The 12,483-nt window shown below is 53.0% G+C and overlaps 3 protein-coding genes and 1 non-coding gene across 4 annotated transcripts; 2 read left to right on the top strand and 2 right to left on the bottom strand.

The window, feature by feature from the left end:
• Positions 1 to 147: 147 nt before the first annotated feature.
• On the bottom strand, positions 148 to 2,648 carry P170DRAFT_416018 (mRNA export factor mexA; the record flags this gene model as incomplete). Its single annotated transcript, XM_024847097.1, is given in 4 exon segments — positions 148 to 449; positions 506 to 2,010; positions 2,095 to 2,212; positions 2,229 to 2,648. The coding sequence occupies 4 exon segments, from the start codon at positions 2,646 to 2,648 to the stop codon at positions 402 to 404; spliced, it is 2,091 nt and encodes a 696-aa protein (XP_024700393.1). The 3' UTR covers positions 148 to 401.
• An 870-nt stretch (positions 2,649 to 3,518) lies between these two features.
• P170DRAFT_366056 (retrograde cargo receptor ERV46) lies at positions 3,519 to 4,962 on the top strand (the record flags this gene model as incomplete). The annotated part of the gene is made up of 3 exons (XM_024844741.1): positions 3,519 to 3,711; positions 3,786 to 3,966; positions 4,026 to 4,962. The coding sequence occupies 3 exons, from the start codon at positions 3,519 to 3,521 to the stop codon at positions 4,960 to 4,962; spliced, it is 1,311 nt and encodes a 436-aa protein (XP_024700392.1).
• A 960-nt stretch (positions 4,963 to 5,922) lies between these two features.
• P170DRAFT_450115 (PH domain protein) lies at positions 5,923 to 9,561 on the bottom strand (the record flags this gene model as incomplete). Its single annotated transcript, XM_024851099.1, has 3 exons — positions 5,923 to 9,077; positions 9,135 to 9,485; positions 9,546 to 9,561. 3 exons carry the CDS (start codon positions 9,559 to 9,561, stop codon positions 5,923 to 5,925), a joined length of 3,522 nt encoding a protein of 1,173 aa, XP_024700391.1.
• A 2,606-nt stretch (positions 9,562 to 12,167) lies between these two features.
• P170DRAFT_t182 lies at positions 12,168 to 12,272 on the top strand. The gene has a single exon. It is a non-coding gene; the product is annotated as a tRNA-Arg (tRNA).
• Positions 12,273 to 12,483: the final 211 nt, after the last annotated feature.

The following is a 12,483-nucleotide window of genomic DNA, read 5'->3' as shown; positions in this document are numbered from 1 at the left end:
CGCTCGCCAAGCCGCTGCCGCCCGCCTTAAGGAGTATATCTGTGTAGGCCCTATGTCGACACTCTACACTTTACAGTAAACAACGGAGTCGAGGTGACATTTCAGCGGCATCTATTGTGTTTTGTCTTTTCCTCGGAGCTATTCCGTCTCCCTCTATATGGACATAATCATCGTGGTCTCTGATGAGATACAGTAAAGAAAACAAGCAAAGATAAACCTCCCAATAGCCATTCGCCTAAGCCATGCAAGAAAACATATGGTATTTATTACAAAGTAAATTCTTCTTCTTTTTTTTCTTTCCGGTTTTCCTTCTCTTTTTTAGATAAATTCCCGAGATATCATCCGAGAAACTTCAACCTATTGTTTGTATCATGCTTGGATCAAAGAAAATAAAAAAAAGCCTAGGCAGTTCCCGGAAGGAAAGCATCGGGCGGCAATTGTCCCTGAGTCTGCAAATAAAGCTGTTAGAAAATTGATACTCCAATATCCAGGATGCAGTGCTCACCTTGAGATCCTCGAAATTCTTCAGAGCAGCTTCCATGTTCCAGCCATTTCCTGATAGCGCCATTTCCGAGTACTGCAAAGTCATCCTTGTTTTGGCACTCATTCCCATGACCAGCTGTTCCTGCTGCACTTGAGCCTCCGTCTTCGTGGGAGCTGGCACACCATAGCCTTCTGGTACAGCCGGGGGAGCCGTGGGCTGAACTGGCGGAGCAGGCTGAGGGACCGGTAGGCCTTCTGGCACCCATGCCTCGTGTCCACCGTATGCTCGCAGACAAAGAACGTCACTGATGACCCTGATTCCTCCCATTCCTCCACCGGGTCCAAGAATAAAGGTTCTGTCGAAGCTCCGAGTCTCCACCTTGCCGGTGTTCATTTCATCAAACTTTCCGTGGACCATGATCAGGAAACCTCCCACGCCGAACGGACTCTGTCCAGAAGAATCCGGAAGGCCGGGGATCGGCGAGCATTCGATAAGCCATTGTTCCGGGTGTGTGGCGATGTCGGGGTGTCGGGTTTGGGGCAGACTGTCCCAGAGTTCGCGGATCTTGTCGGCTCCCGTATAAGCACGTGACATGCGAGCTGGGAGATGGCTGATCTTGAGGAGATTTCGGCTCTTCTTGATATAGGCATCCCAGCCGGCAGTTTCGGTTTGCTGGGCCCGTGGGGCCGAGGTGTTGACGTTGAGAGAAAAGGTAGATCGGTTGTCGTAAACACTGCTGATGATTTCACTGCGGTTGTTGTCATAGCCCGCAAAGAAAGCCTTGACAAAGTTCTCTGCAATCTGAGACTCGTCCACGAAATGAGGCGGTTGGACGGGAATTGGAGTCTTCTTCTGCGCGGCCACTTCCTCCGCTGTTCGGACCTCCAAGTTGTTGAGCACGCGCAATTTCGGGTACCACTTCAGCATAGTGTCCTTGAATGACGGGTCGGCGCTGAAAGGATTCCCCGTGAGATCGAGGAATTCCAGGTTGCGAAACTTCCACCGCCATCCGATAAGAGACTGCGCGTCCTTGAAGTTGTTGTTAGAAAGATCGAGATTCTTCAGGTCCGGGATCGACTGGGCGAGAGTGGTAACGACGGTGATGTTGGCAAGTTGATTGTCAGCCAGACTGACACTTTGGACGGCCTCTCGCCGCGCCGACGAGTTGTCGAAATTCATCTCCCACACTTTCATCAGAGCCGGGAAAAACTTCGATTCGGTCGAAGTGCTGTTGAAGATTCCCATCGCCAGGAGATCCGGGTCACCACCCAACTTCGAGAGGTCGAGTAGTTTCGGTTCCTGATAGTAGCGTTTGGCCAGGATGGCGGTCATTTTGGATTTGGTGTCGGCAGTGGAAGGGTTACCACCGGATTGCGAGATCTCAGACAGCAGAGGCTGGTCCGTCATCCCGTTTTCATCGCGCTTCTCGATCGTAAGCGGCGCGCCTGCAAAGCTAAAACCATCGAGCTGAAGCATCCTTTCCAACAGCTCCGGTCGGATAGACGCTACAAGGGCGTCGCCTTCAACTCGCGACTAGTGAACGTTAGTATGGCGTAAGAGATCTCGGTGGGGCGCAGGTCACTTGGGGGAAGCAACAAGCGCAAATTAACAAGAAGCCCGAAGATAAAAATGCCGATCGTCGTCCTGGAGTACCATTTCCTGAAAAAAAACGAGAATAGACCGGAGAGGAAACGACGTTGCGAATTCATGTCGGTAAGATCGCCAGTTCTGGTGTTGCACATACCTTGGTTATCCTTGCGCGTTGTCCAGATTTCGAGTCGGGGGAGTTGAGTTTCTTTTCGAGGAAAGTGAGAAGGCTCTCGAGACCACCGTCGCGGTTTGACGCCGCCTTGCTCTGTTTCCATCCACGGACTATGACCTGTTCCAAGCTAGCCCCGCGGCCGCCTTGTCGAATGTTGGCCTGGGAGTCCGAGTTGCTGGTGATCGCTTTCTGAATCGCATCGAGGGCCCTGGGCCGTCCTCCTCCTCCTGGCGCACCAGCACGGCCGGTTTCCGTGCGCGCCTTCTTGCCACGGTTCCGAGCAGATCCTGCATCCATCGAAAGATCTCCATCTCGATCGACCTTGGTGGCCGCACCCCGCTTGCGAATCCCCCCACGGTCCGAACCACCAGCGCGACCACGAGAACCTTTTCCGTTCTTCATTTTGATCGCAGGTGTATAGTAATTCGTCTCAGGTGTAGGGAGATAGCTGAGGATGAGGGCAACGAGGCGGATTTTATGTTCAGGATTTCGTTTGCAAGGCGGACCGAGCGCTGCGCGCCTTAGTTGGAGAAAGACGATTCAGACGGCATGCAACGCAAGGAGAGGAGGGTAAAAAGTCGAGAGTGAAGAAAAGGAAGAGAGGATAAGACGTTTGGTGTTGATACAGGGAGCCAGATACAGGTTTGGTGGCGGTTGTTCAAGAGGAGTAGAAAAATTCACCTCGAGAGAGGCCTGAAAGTCCAGATGAGTCGGCGACGCAGAAAAAGTGACGTGAATCCGTCGCAGGCAGCCAGTCACCTGACCGCCGGCCGGTGAATGCCTGCAGGATCACGTGGCTCTGCGCCAGACACCCACGCGGCGGCAATTGGCCAATCAGAGGCTGCTGTCTGTCCTTTGGCGTAATCCGGTAATACGCGATACCGATGCGCGCAATCGGGGTGGATCGGATACGACAATACATCTCAGGACAGTTTGCTGCAGCGGACAAGAAACCATCCATTCAATTCGTCTTCGCTGCCGCTGGCCGACTCGACTCTGTGAATCCAACCAGCGTGTGTAAGTGGTCTTGTCCTCTTTTGTTAGCTGACACTTTCCTTCCGCCATCGGAATGGATTGCCGTCCCATTGGCCCCCCTCGAACATTGTTTACAAGTGACTGACGGAGATCTCCATGATGCCGACTATAGACAGTTCCATCCCCGCTGGCCCTCCCATCGATTCGACAGAGTCCTTCCGTTCCTTAACCTCCTTGTTTCATTTCTTTTGCGTTTCCTTTTTCCCACCCGCATGATCGACAATCCTTTTTAGAAATATGCCTGCGAAATCGCGATTTACGAGGCTAGATGCTTTTGCAAAGACGGTGGAGGATGCTCGCATCCGTACGACGTCTGGCGGTATCATCACCCTAGCCTCGCTACTTGTTGTCCTTTGGCTGGTCTGGGGAGAATGGGTAGAGTACACCCGGGTGGTGGTCCTACCAGAGCTGGTGGTAGATAAGTCAAGAGGTACGGCACCACATGGCAATCATGGGACGGATCCCGTCGTTGGCAGGAGGGCTGACCGGAGCATCTCTGAACAGGAGAGAAAATGGAGATCCATCTGAACATGACATTCCCTCGACTTCCGTGCGAACTCCTCACCCTCGACGTGATGGATGTCTCTGGTGAACAGCAAGTCGGCGTTGTACACGGTGTGAACAAAGTGCGCCTGAGTTCGCCAGCAGACGGCGGCAAGGTTCTTGATATCCAGGCTCTGGAACTGTAAGCTCTGGACCCATCCCTTCCATCTGGTCATACATCCGGTTAACCCCTTCTTCAAGTCACTCGGAGCAAGAAAAGGCCAAGCATCTCGACCCGAACTACTGCGGCGACTGCGGCGGTGTGCCCCAGGACCCCAACGAGAAACACTGCTGCAACACCTGCGAGGAAGTGCGCGAGGCGTACGCCCAGCACCAATGGGCCTTCGGGAAGGGCGAGAACATCGAGCAGTGCGATCGCGAGGGCTACGCGCAACGGATCGAGGCCCAGCGCCGTGAAGGATGCCGGCTGGAGGGCGTGGTGCGGGTGAACAAGGTGGTCGGGAACTTCCACATCGCGCCAGGCCGCAGCTTCACGAGCGGAAACATCCACGTGCACGACCTGGAGAACTACTTCGAAGGCGGGCTGTCGGACGCCGAGAAGCACACGATGACGCACGTTATCCACCAGCTGCGCTTTGGGCCCCAGCTCCCCGACGAGCTCTCGGACCGCTGGCAGTGGACCGACCACCACCACACCAACCCGCTGGACGACACGCAGCAGGAGACCGACCAAGCCGCCTTCAACTACATGTACTTCGTCAAGGTCGTCTCGACCTCGTACCTGCCGCTGGGCTGGGACCCTCTGTACTCGTCCGACGCGCACAGCTCGAATGAGCACACGCCGCTGGGCTCCCACGGCTTCGGCTACGGCAACCAGGGCAGCATCGAGACGCACCAGTACTCCGTGACCTCGCACAAGCGGTCCCTGATGGGCGGCGACGCCTCCGACGAGGGCCACAAGGAGCGTCTGCACGCGTCCAGCGGCATCCCCGGCGTCTTCTTCAACTACGACATCTCCCCCATGAAGGTGATCAACCGCGAGGCCCGCCCCAAGACCTTCACCGGTTTCCTGACGGGTGTCTGCGCCATCATCGGTGGTACGCTTACCGTTGCGGCGGCCGTGGACCGTGGACTGTACGAGGGTGCTCTGCGGGTGAAGAAGCTTCACTCGAACTAAACCACCGGAGTTAAGACCCTTGAAGCGAAACCCCATACTACAACTATTACCTAGAAAGAAAACCCCACATCAACAACAGAGAACCCCGAAAATTGGATATCTACTTAGAAGAGAGAGAGAGCGAGCGAGAAATAGAAGCAGCGCCAACAGACGACGAGAAAGCAGGGACGTAGCAGTGAGGTGATCAAATACCGCGGGAAAGACTAGGTGTGTACGGAGTATCTATCTACCTAGCCAAGGCGTTTTCGGTCTGCATTCATTCATTTCTTGTTGAGTTCTGGTTTCCTGTCCCTCGATGTGCATTTTATCCCTAGTTGTGTAACTGCCTGGCGCTTATATCATATCACATCATATCATATCATTTAAATTTACATTGGGTTGTGCTGGATTATAAGTACCTGTTTGTTCTAGTATTAAGTTACTTTATATCATCTAAGGGAAACTAGAGGAACGAATGATTCACCATCCAATATTCGTATTCAGCACTCACAGTAAGCAAAGTGCGCCTTATGTACATGCTTAGAAGTGGCGAGGAAAAAAAGAAAAAAAGAAAAAAGAGATGAAAAGTTTATCCCGCAGGACCGACACCAATGATGAAAGTAAAGAGCAAAAAAGAAGCAAGAAAAAAAGCTAAGATACCTAGGGCGCCAGACCTTCTTGGAACTCCATCTGAAGTGCGATGCATCAATCAAGGAATGAACAGCAACTGATGAACTGAGGGTTGTTTCCAGATGCGAAGATCTGGGATTCTAGATCTAAGATGCGCCGCCATATGAAGTTCGAAGAAATTTCAAATAAAAGAGAAGATAAGGAAAGAGATATCAAGGGACGGCCGTAACACGAGATGAAAAGCTAAAACACGAGAGATACCAAAATGAGAAGATTCGAGGGAATGGAAGTAGGTGACATAAGCTGCACAATGGAAAACGAAAATGGGTAAAGAAAGCAAGAAAACGTAGATCAATAAGGCATTGCGTTAGGGTTGCCGTAGTGGCTGGGGTGTTGATTGAACATTTGACTTTGCTGATACGCCTGTGGCTGCTGAGCGGCGGCCAGCTGACCGTACCAGGACTGACGACGTGGCTCTTCGGGTCGATAAGGTTGGTTCAGAGCATCCCAAGTGCGGCTTGCAGTGGGAATGTTGTAGACGCTATGACGAGCGTTGGGCGTTTCGTGAGAAGGTGGTTGAGGTGTCGGGGCCATCTGTTGGTGTTGGAAGTGATGTTGGCGCTGCGCAATAGCATGCTGCACCATCTGGTTCGACATTCCTTCCTTGATGCCCTTTTTCTCCCTTTCCCGCGCATCGATCGCGCCAACCAGGCCCATAGGGTTGACTTGAGGCTCGTGCTTCTTCTTTTCGGTCGAAATGTTGAAGAACGAGGAACCGGTCATGCGAGCGACGTGCTCCTGCTCACGCGCGGACAGGTGGGACGAGATATCATTCATATTCATGACGCTGTTGGCACCGCGAGAATGGGGGCGCGGCGGGGGACCATCGCGGCCGAGGTTCATTTGAGACTGGGAACGAGAATGGCCCGTCCAGTCACCGGATACCGGTCGCCCCGGCGGCGGCGACGTCGATGAGTTTCGGTGGTGCATGTGGACTGGCGGGTTGGGTGCCGCCCTCTGTTGCACGAATTGCTCAGCTGAAAGCCCGCCTCCCGGTGTGGTGGGACGGGCACCGGCCATGCCGGGCTGCCACAGAACACTTCGTCGGTACTCATCTTGACTGGGGGATCGTGAGTGGGCGCGATCCATCGGTTGCGTGGGGACGGAAATACGCTGTCTTTCCGTGACGTCAGAATCACTTCTCTGATGACCCAAGTTCTTCAGCGTGTCAGAAGTGTTCGGACGTCCAGTGGTGGGCAGATACGTGAGGGTTGGCCCAAAATCGATCGAGGGAATGTCCGGGTTTCCTTTCAGAGGCTTGTCAAGGGAGTAGTGAGCATCGCCGATGACCACATCTTTGGATGGCGCCGTTCCGACCGTCTTCATCACTCCCATTCTGGGACGCACTGCAGATTTTACCGAACGTTTGCTGTAGACGGATCCACGGGTGCTAGCATAATCTGGAGACACTGTGGAGGCATCATCGTAAACACTTTCTGAATCTTGGGTATCCTTATCAGGCGAAGGAAGCGACGGGTGCGCGCCAATTCTGTTGAATGCATCTTCATCCATCGTGTGACGCAAATCGTCGAAGCTAGGCTCTCCAACAGGGCTTGGGATGCTGAGATCCTTGTTTTGACCCGGCAGTGGTTTTCTTCTCGTGCTGTTGCGGAGTTGAAGTTGGAAGTTTGGACCATTGGCTTTAGCGAGGGTGTTAGTCCGATTCTCGCGTGGTGCCGGGGTGTCAAAGATTATGGGACCCAAGTCAATCCGCTCCTCGTTTGAGAAATAAGGACTATCGGGAACCGTTTCTTGCGGACTCGGCTCATGGGAATATGCCGATCCCTGGCTTCCAGCCGGCGAATCGGTACGGAGCAGGTTCTTGTTTCCCGAGGCGGCGACTAGTTGAGTAAGCGTGGCATTTGACATTCGGTTTGCTTTTCTCAGGTCAGGTGAAGGCTGCGGTCGAGTTGAAGGCATCTCTCCCGGCCCGTGCGTGAAAGCGGGCGGGATAACAACGGGAGAAGGAGGAGAAGGGGACCGGAACTGCTGTCCAATCGCCTCGGCTTGAGGGTCCGGCTGCTGCTGCCTCGAGTCACCCTCAGAGCTGCTCTGATCATTGAAATCACCGGTACCGGGACGCTCCTTGCCCTGCTGCGCGACATCCTGAGCAGATGACGATGGCGAGCTCTCGGCAAAGGACGCTTGCGGGTGCTTCTTAATGGGAGACAAGCCGGTAATGTCGGAGTTGACCCGCGAATGCAAAGCGGGCGAGAAAGACTCATCCGCCGGCTCTTCACGGACAATGGCATCGGTGGATTGGTTGAAACCGGGCTGGCGTTCAGGGTATGTGGCGCTGGCGCTGATTCCCCGCTGAGATGGTCCGCCGGGCACGTGGCTGTATCGGTTCGGAAGGCTGGAGCGGAAACGCGGCTTGCTTCCTGACATGCTGCTGGTCCTGCTGCCACCAGCCGCCATTCTGCGCGAAGTCGCCTCCTTGAGTTGCTGTCGCCATTCCGCCTCGCTCCAATTCTGGCTGCCAGGAGTCTGCATCAGGCCCGCAATATCAAGCATATCCAAATATCCATAGCGACGCTCGTTGGGGAAGGCGAACATGATGCTCTTGATGTGATTTGTCGCCGCAATCAAACGCGTCGGCCGGCCATAGAGATTGAAGGTATCGAAGGTGGGAATGAGGAACCTAATCATCATTTCAAATCCAGGAACAGCCGGGTGTACTTCTGGCATGACAAAAACAAACCCCTCCGATGTCGATTCGGGTTGCGAATGAATGGTGACGGTGCCTTCGATCTTGACCAAAGTCGACTGGTCGATCAGGGGTTTGGATTGAGGGTAGATAGCATAGGCACTGTAGGCGTTGGTTATCGTCGCGATAGGTTTGACTTTCTTGGTCTTCTTTGTTTCGTAGAACTTGATATCTCCTAAGACCAGTTTAGGCGCCCTATCATAGGCAGACTTCTTTTTAAGAGACTTCTGGGCCTTCTGGAACTCCTTCTCATTTGGAGGAGTAATGACAAACCAGCATCGCCTCCACGGCGTCCCGGCGCCGAATCTGACTCGGGCCCAGTCCTCGTGCTTGAATCGGCTCCGTTCGAGAATCGATCGGATATTGTTCAGGTGTTTGCCTTTGCCGGCGATAATCGAGCCGGTATAAGCCTCATACAGGGATGTGTGCTCGTACAAGGATAGACGGATGGCGGCCGTCCACTGCGTCAGCGAATGGAACGAGTTGAAATGCAAGAGATATCGATTCTGGCCAGCAGAACAAATACTCAACACATTCTTCAGAGCCGGGGTGGCTTGATTGCGGGTTGGCAATGTTTCAATCATTTTGATCGACGCATCTGCCAGGTTGATGAAGGTGGGAGACACTTCTCCCTCCTCTCCAGCTGCGTCCAGCGCAGCAGCGTCCCACAGGGAGAGAGCGGTTCCCACAAGCTGGGCGTAGCATTCTACCCACTGGCGATCGGCGCAAGGTCGGCCATCTATACCTCCAGTTAGTCTATATTCTAAATCTTCCGTTCTCTTCGTTGATCACATACGGGTATCCAGATCATTCAGCTTCAAGAAATAGCCTTCATGGTACAGCTTGTTCGCATGGCTATTGAGGTAGGTGAATATCGGCTGTAGCTCTGCGGGCGTGTCCCCCGACAGCTCCATGAATGGAGGGTTGTGAGAGAAGAGAGCCGATCCCGGCCTTGATGCGCGGCGCTCCGCGATGGGACTGAACCCCGTTGGCGAGGCATCGGGGGGAGTAGGGGTATCTGTAGAGGACGTCTCTACTCGGGAAGGAGACGAGGTATTGAGGGTGAAGGATGCCGAGGATGTTCGATTGTGTTTTCCGGAGTTGTCTTTGCGCGACGGGCCACCGAATGCCGAGATGAAAGAAAGCACTGGATAAGCAAGGGGGTTAGAGTCTGGGTGTTATAGCAGGGATAAAATTTATCGCTTACCACGCGAGCGAACCATGATGTCTTAGATGTCGTCTTCTGACCGAATGCTGCAGTGCGGAGTTTCAGAGAACAGATCGGCGCACGAGGAATAGAAAGCCTAATCGGCCGAGCCGAAGAGAGCAAGGAAAGGCGAAAAGGGATTGGAATCCGCTGCGTCCGCACGAAGATGATGACGATGTGTCAGGAGCCGCCAAGGTTCGGTATAGAAACTAGCAACTTGAGTCCATGGAGATTCCCGGTGGGAGAGGGATCACTCAAAACGTCGCCGGAGAAAAAGCAAAAGAAAAAAGGTAAAATCGAGTGAGATAAGAAAAAAGCTATAAAAAGAATGGAATGAGGAGTGATGGCCACAGAGAATTGCCAAGTGACGGAGGTTGGCGCGAGGTCAGATTCCAAGCGCCTGACTTTCGAAATCGGTCACTAGGACAAACTGATGTCTCAGTTAGCGGAGGCCGGTGGACGGATGGCGGAAAGCCGACGAGTTGGTTCAAGGAAAGAGGGGATAGGGCGAGACCGAGAGAAACGAGCGAAACCGAGAGTGGGACTGCGATGCGCAGGAGACAGAAGGGCACCGGGAGATGGATGGAAAAGGGTTGACGAAGGCCAGCAGGAAGAAAACAATAATAATCGACTTACTCCGTGGACGGCCAGGCGTGGGTCTGGAGGTGAAGCTGTAACACCAGGAACCCCAACTTAATAAAGGGTTTTTCCGGTGATGACGGAAGGCCCAGGGTCTTGCCGGCGGGCGTGGATGTTTGTCAAGAATGACCCCGACACGATTGGGATAGAGGGAATTGAGAGAGGGAAGGAAGAAAGAGAGAGAGGAGGAAAGAGAGGATAGAGAAGAGAAGAGGGAAAAGACCAGGATATCCAGCAGTGAGGTAATACGCAAGCCGTACCGTACTGGCCCAAGTGGTTCTGGCCTGTTCTTTTTCTTTTTCTTTTATTTTTTCTTTTGGTCGCAAAGGCTGGCGTCATCGCCCTCCCCTTTTTTTTTTTTTTTTTTTTTTTTTTTTTTTTTTTTTTTTTTTCTTCCGTCGTTCTAAGTAAAGACATGGATCGACACGGGTCTGCACTCCGTCGACTACTACTACGAAGGGTCATAATCCGATTGTGATAATCTTCCTCACGGACAATTATTTCTCTTAGTTTCAATAGATATCCCCTCCGGTATCCATCGCAAAGGATCTTCTGGATGTACAAAGTGTTGCCTGGACTAGCGGACGGCGGCGTTTCCGATCGTATTAATTGCCTCCTTGGAATTCGATTAATACGGAGGATAATATTGAACCAACTAGGTTATTAATATAAATATAATATAATCGGGATGATTGCTCATTGCACAATGCACCCGAATGGTTTTTACAGTCCCTCCGCATGGGCCAAATATAGTACTTGTTAGCATTGCAAGACCTGCATGTCTTACTTGATTGCCGTCCCCCTTTCTGCCCATGATTGTCCTGCTCATTTTTCCCTGCCATTCTCTTTGTCTGGCTGGCTGATGTCTGTCCCACCTTTTTTTTTCCTATCTCCTTCGTACCTATCTACGAATATATGATATATTCCAGTTCTCCCACGAGACGAGGCGAGACAATCTAGGCGCCAAGCATGACTGAACCACCAACGGTGACCGTTGATCTCGAACGGCACTAGCGCATGCGACGTACATTAGCAGTCTGACTTTCTTAATTGCGATTATTCCCCAGCCGTAGGGACCCGAGTGGCCATTCTCCGGTGAAGGTGTGACTCTGCGCTGTACAGCCACACTCCGCAACCCCGTGCCACAGGGAATCGATCCTAGGAAGTTCCTAATTATGATTAATTTTCTGACGGCGGACACGGGGAATAACAAAAAGAAGGGGAAAAAAGAGAAAAAAATTCCATCCGGGCCTGAGACTTTGTTTGTCCTCCAGTCCGGAGCCCTGCTGGATTGCGGGGATCACCGATGAATCTGTCCTGCCCCCCCCCCTCCATCATGCAATCTAAACATAAACCGACTAAGCTAAAGGCGAATTACTGTCCAGTACCCGCACCCCCCCGGCGGCAATCAGGAAAATCCGTCAGGGATTGCAGGTTTTGAACGGGCAGAGACTGGGGAACCTGCCGGAAGAATCATGATGCGGCCCCCATGCATAAGATCGGTACCTAAAAATGTCCCTGGCTGCATCCCATGGACGCCATGGAAGCCAAGCGATCCAGTCGGGTCTGAAGCGGCGGGTGTCATTTTGCCTCCGATGGCGCTGCTCTGGCGCCCAGTCGCCTCTGGGATTCCAGCCACCGAGATATGTCTTCGCGCCAGTGTCGGTGGCTGTAGCCCGTAGGATTGACCCCGGTCTGAACGTAGGCTATCGCCAGCTTCTTGGCCTGTCCTTGGGCCATGACATGGCATATCTGTCGATTGGCTGGTCAAATGAGGGGTTCATGATGCATTCCTGGAACTCGCATTGCCGCCGTGACGGTCGGGGATTTCCAAGGTCCCGGGGGATCCGGAGTACATCTCCATTCTCCCCCCAGGTCGAAGTGGTCCTCGAGAGTTGTTAATCTGGCAGAAGCGCACGCGACCGGCGGGGGGAAAGGGACCGGGGTTCATGAAACCATCAAACGCCTCGACTGGGCCAAATTGGCCCGCTGGCGTAATGGTAACGCGTTGCTCTCCTACTACGAGGTCGATGTGTGTCGAGTCTTCCGGTTAAGCAAAGATTGGGGGTTCGACCCCCCCGTGGGTCGGTTGTCTTTTTTTGTTCTCTTTCAGTTTCTGCTTCTTCCTTTTCTCTTTTTGTGTTAGTCGTACCCAGATAATGAATGACAAGAATCCCGCTTACTTACCCTCCGTCTTAACTCCAGTACCCATAATAATCCTTATCCATAGCACGATGCTGCTAGCAGAGTCAAAATAGCGGAGCTCCCAGAAACGCACCCGAAAGACTCTGGAGCTGAC

This window comes from Aspergillus steynii (assembly GCF_002849105.1).
Source record: "Aspergillus steynii IBT 23096 chromosome Unknown P170scaffold_8, whole genome shotgun sequence".
In the NCBI taxonomy this organism is placed as follows: Eukaryota; Fungi; Ascomycota; class Eurotiomycetes; order Eurotiales; family Aspergillaceae; genus Aspergillus; species Aspergillus steynii.
Note: the sequence above shows the minus strand (reverse complement) of the source record. Positions and strands in the feature narration are given on the sequence as shown.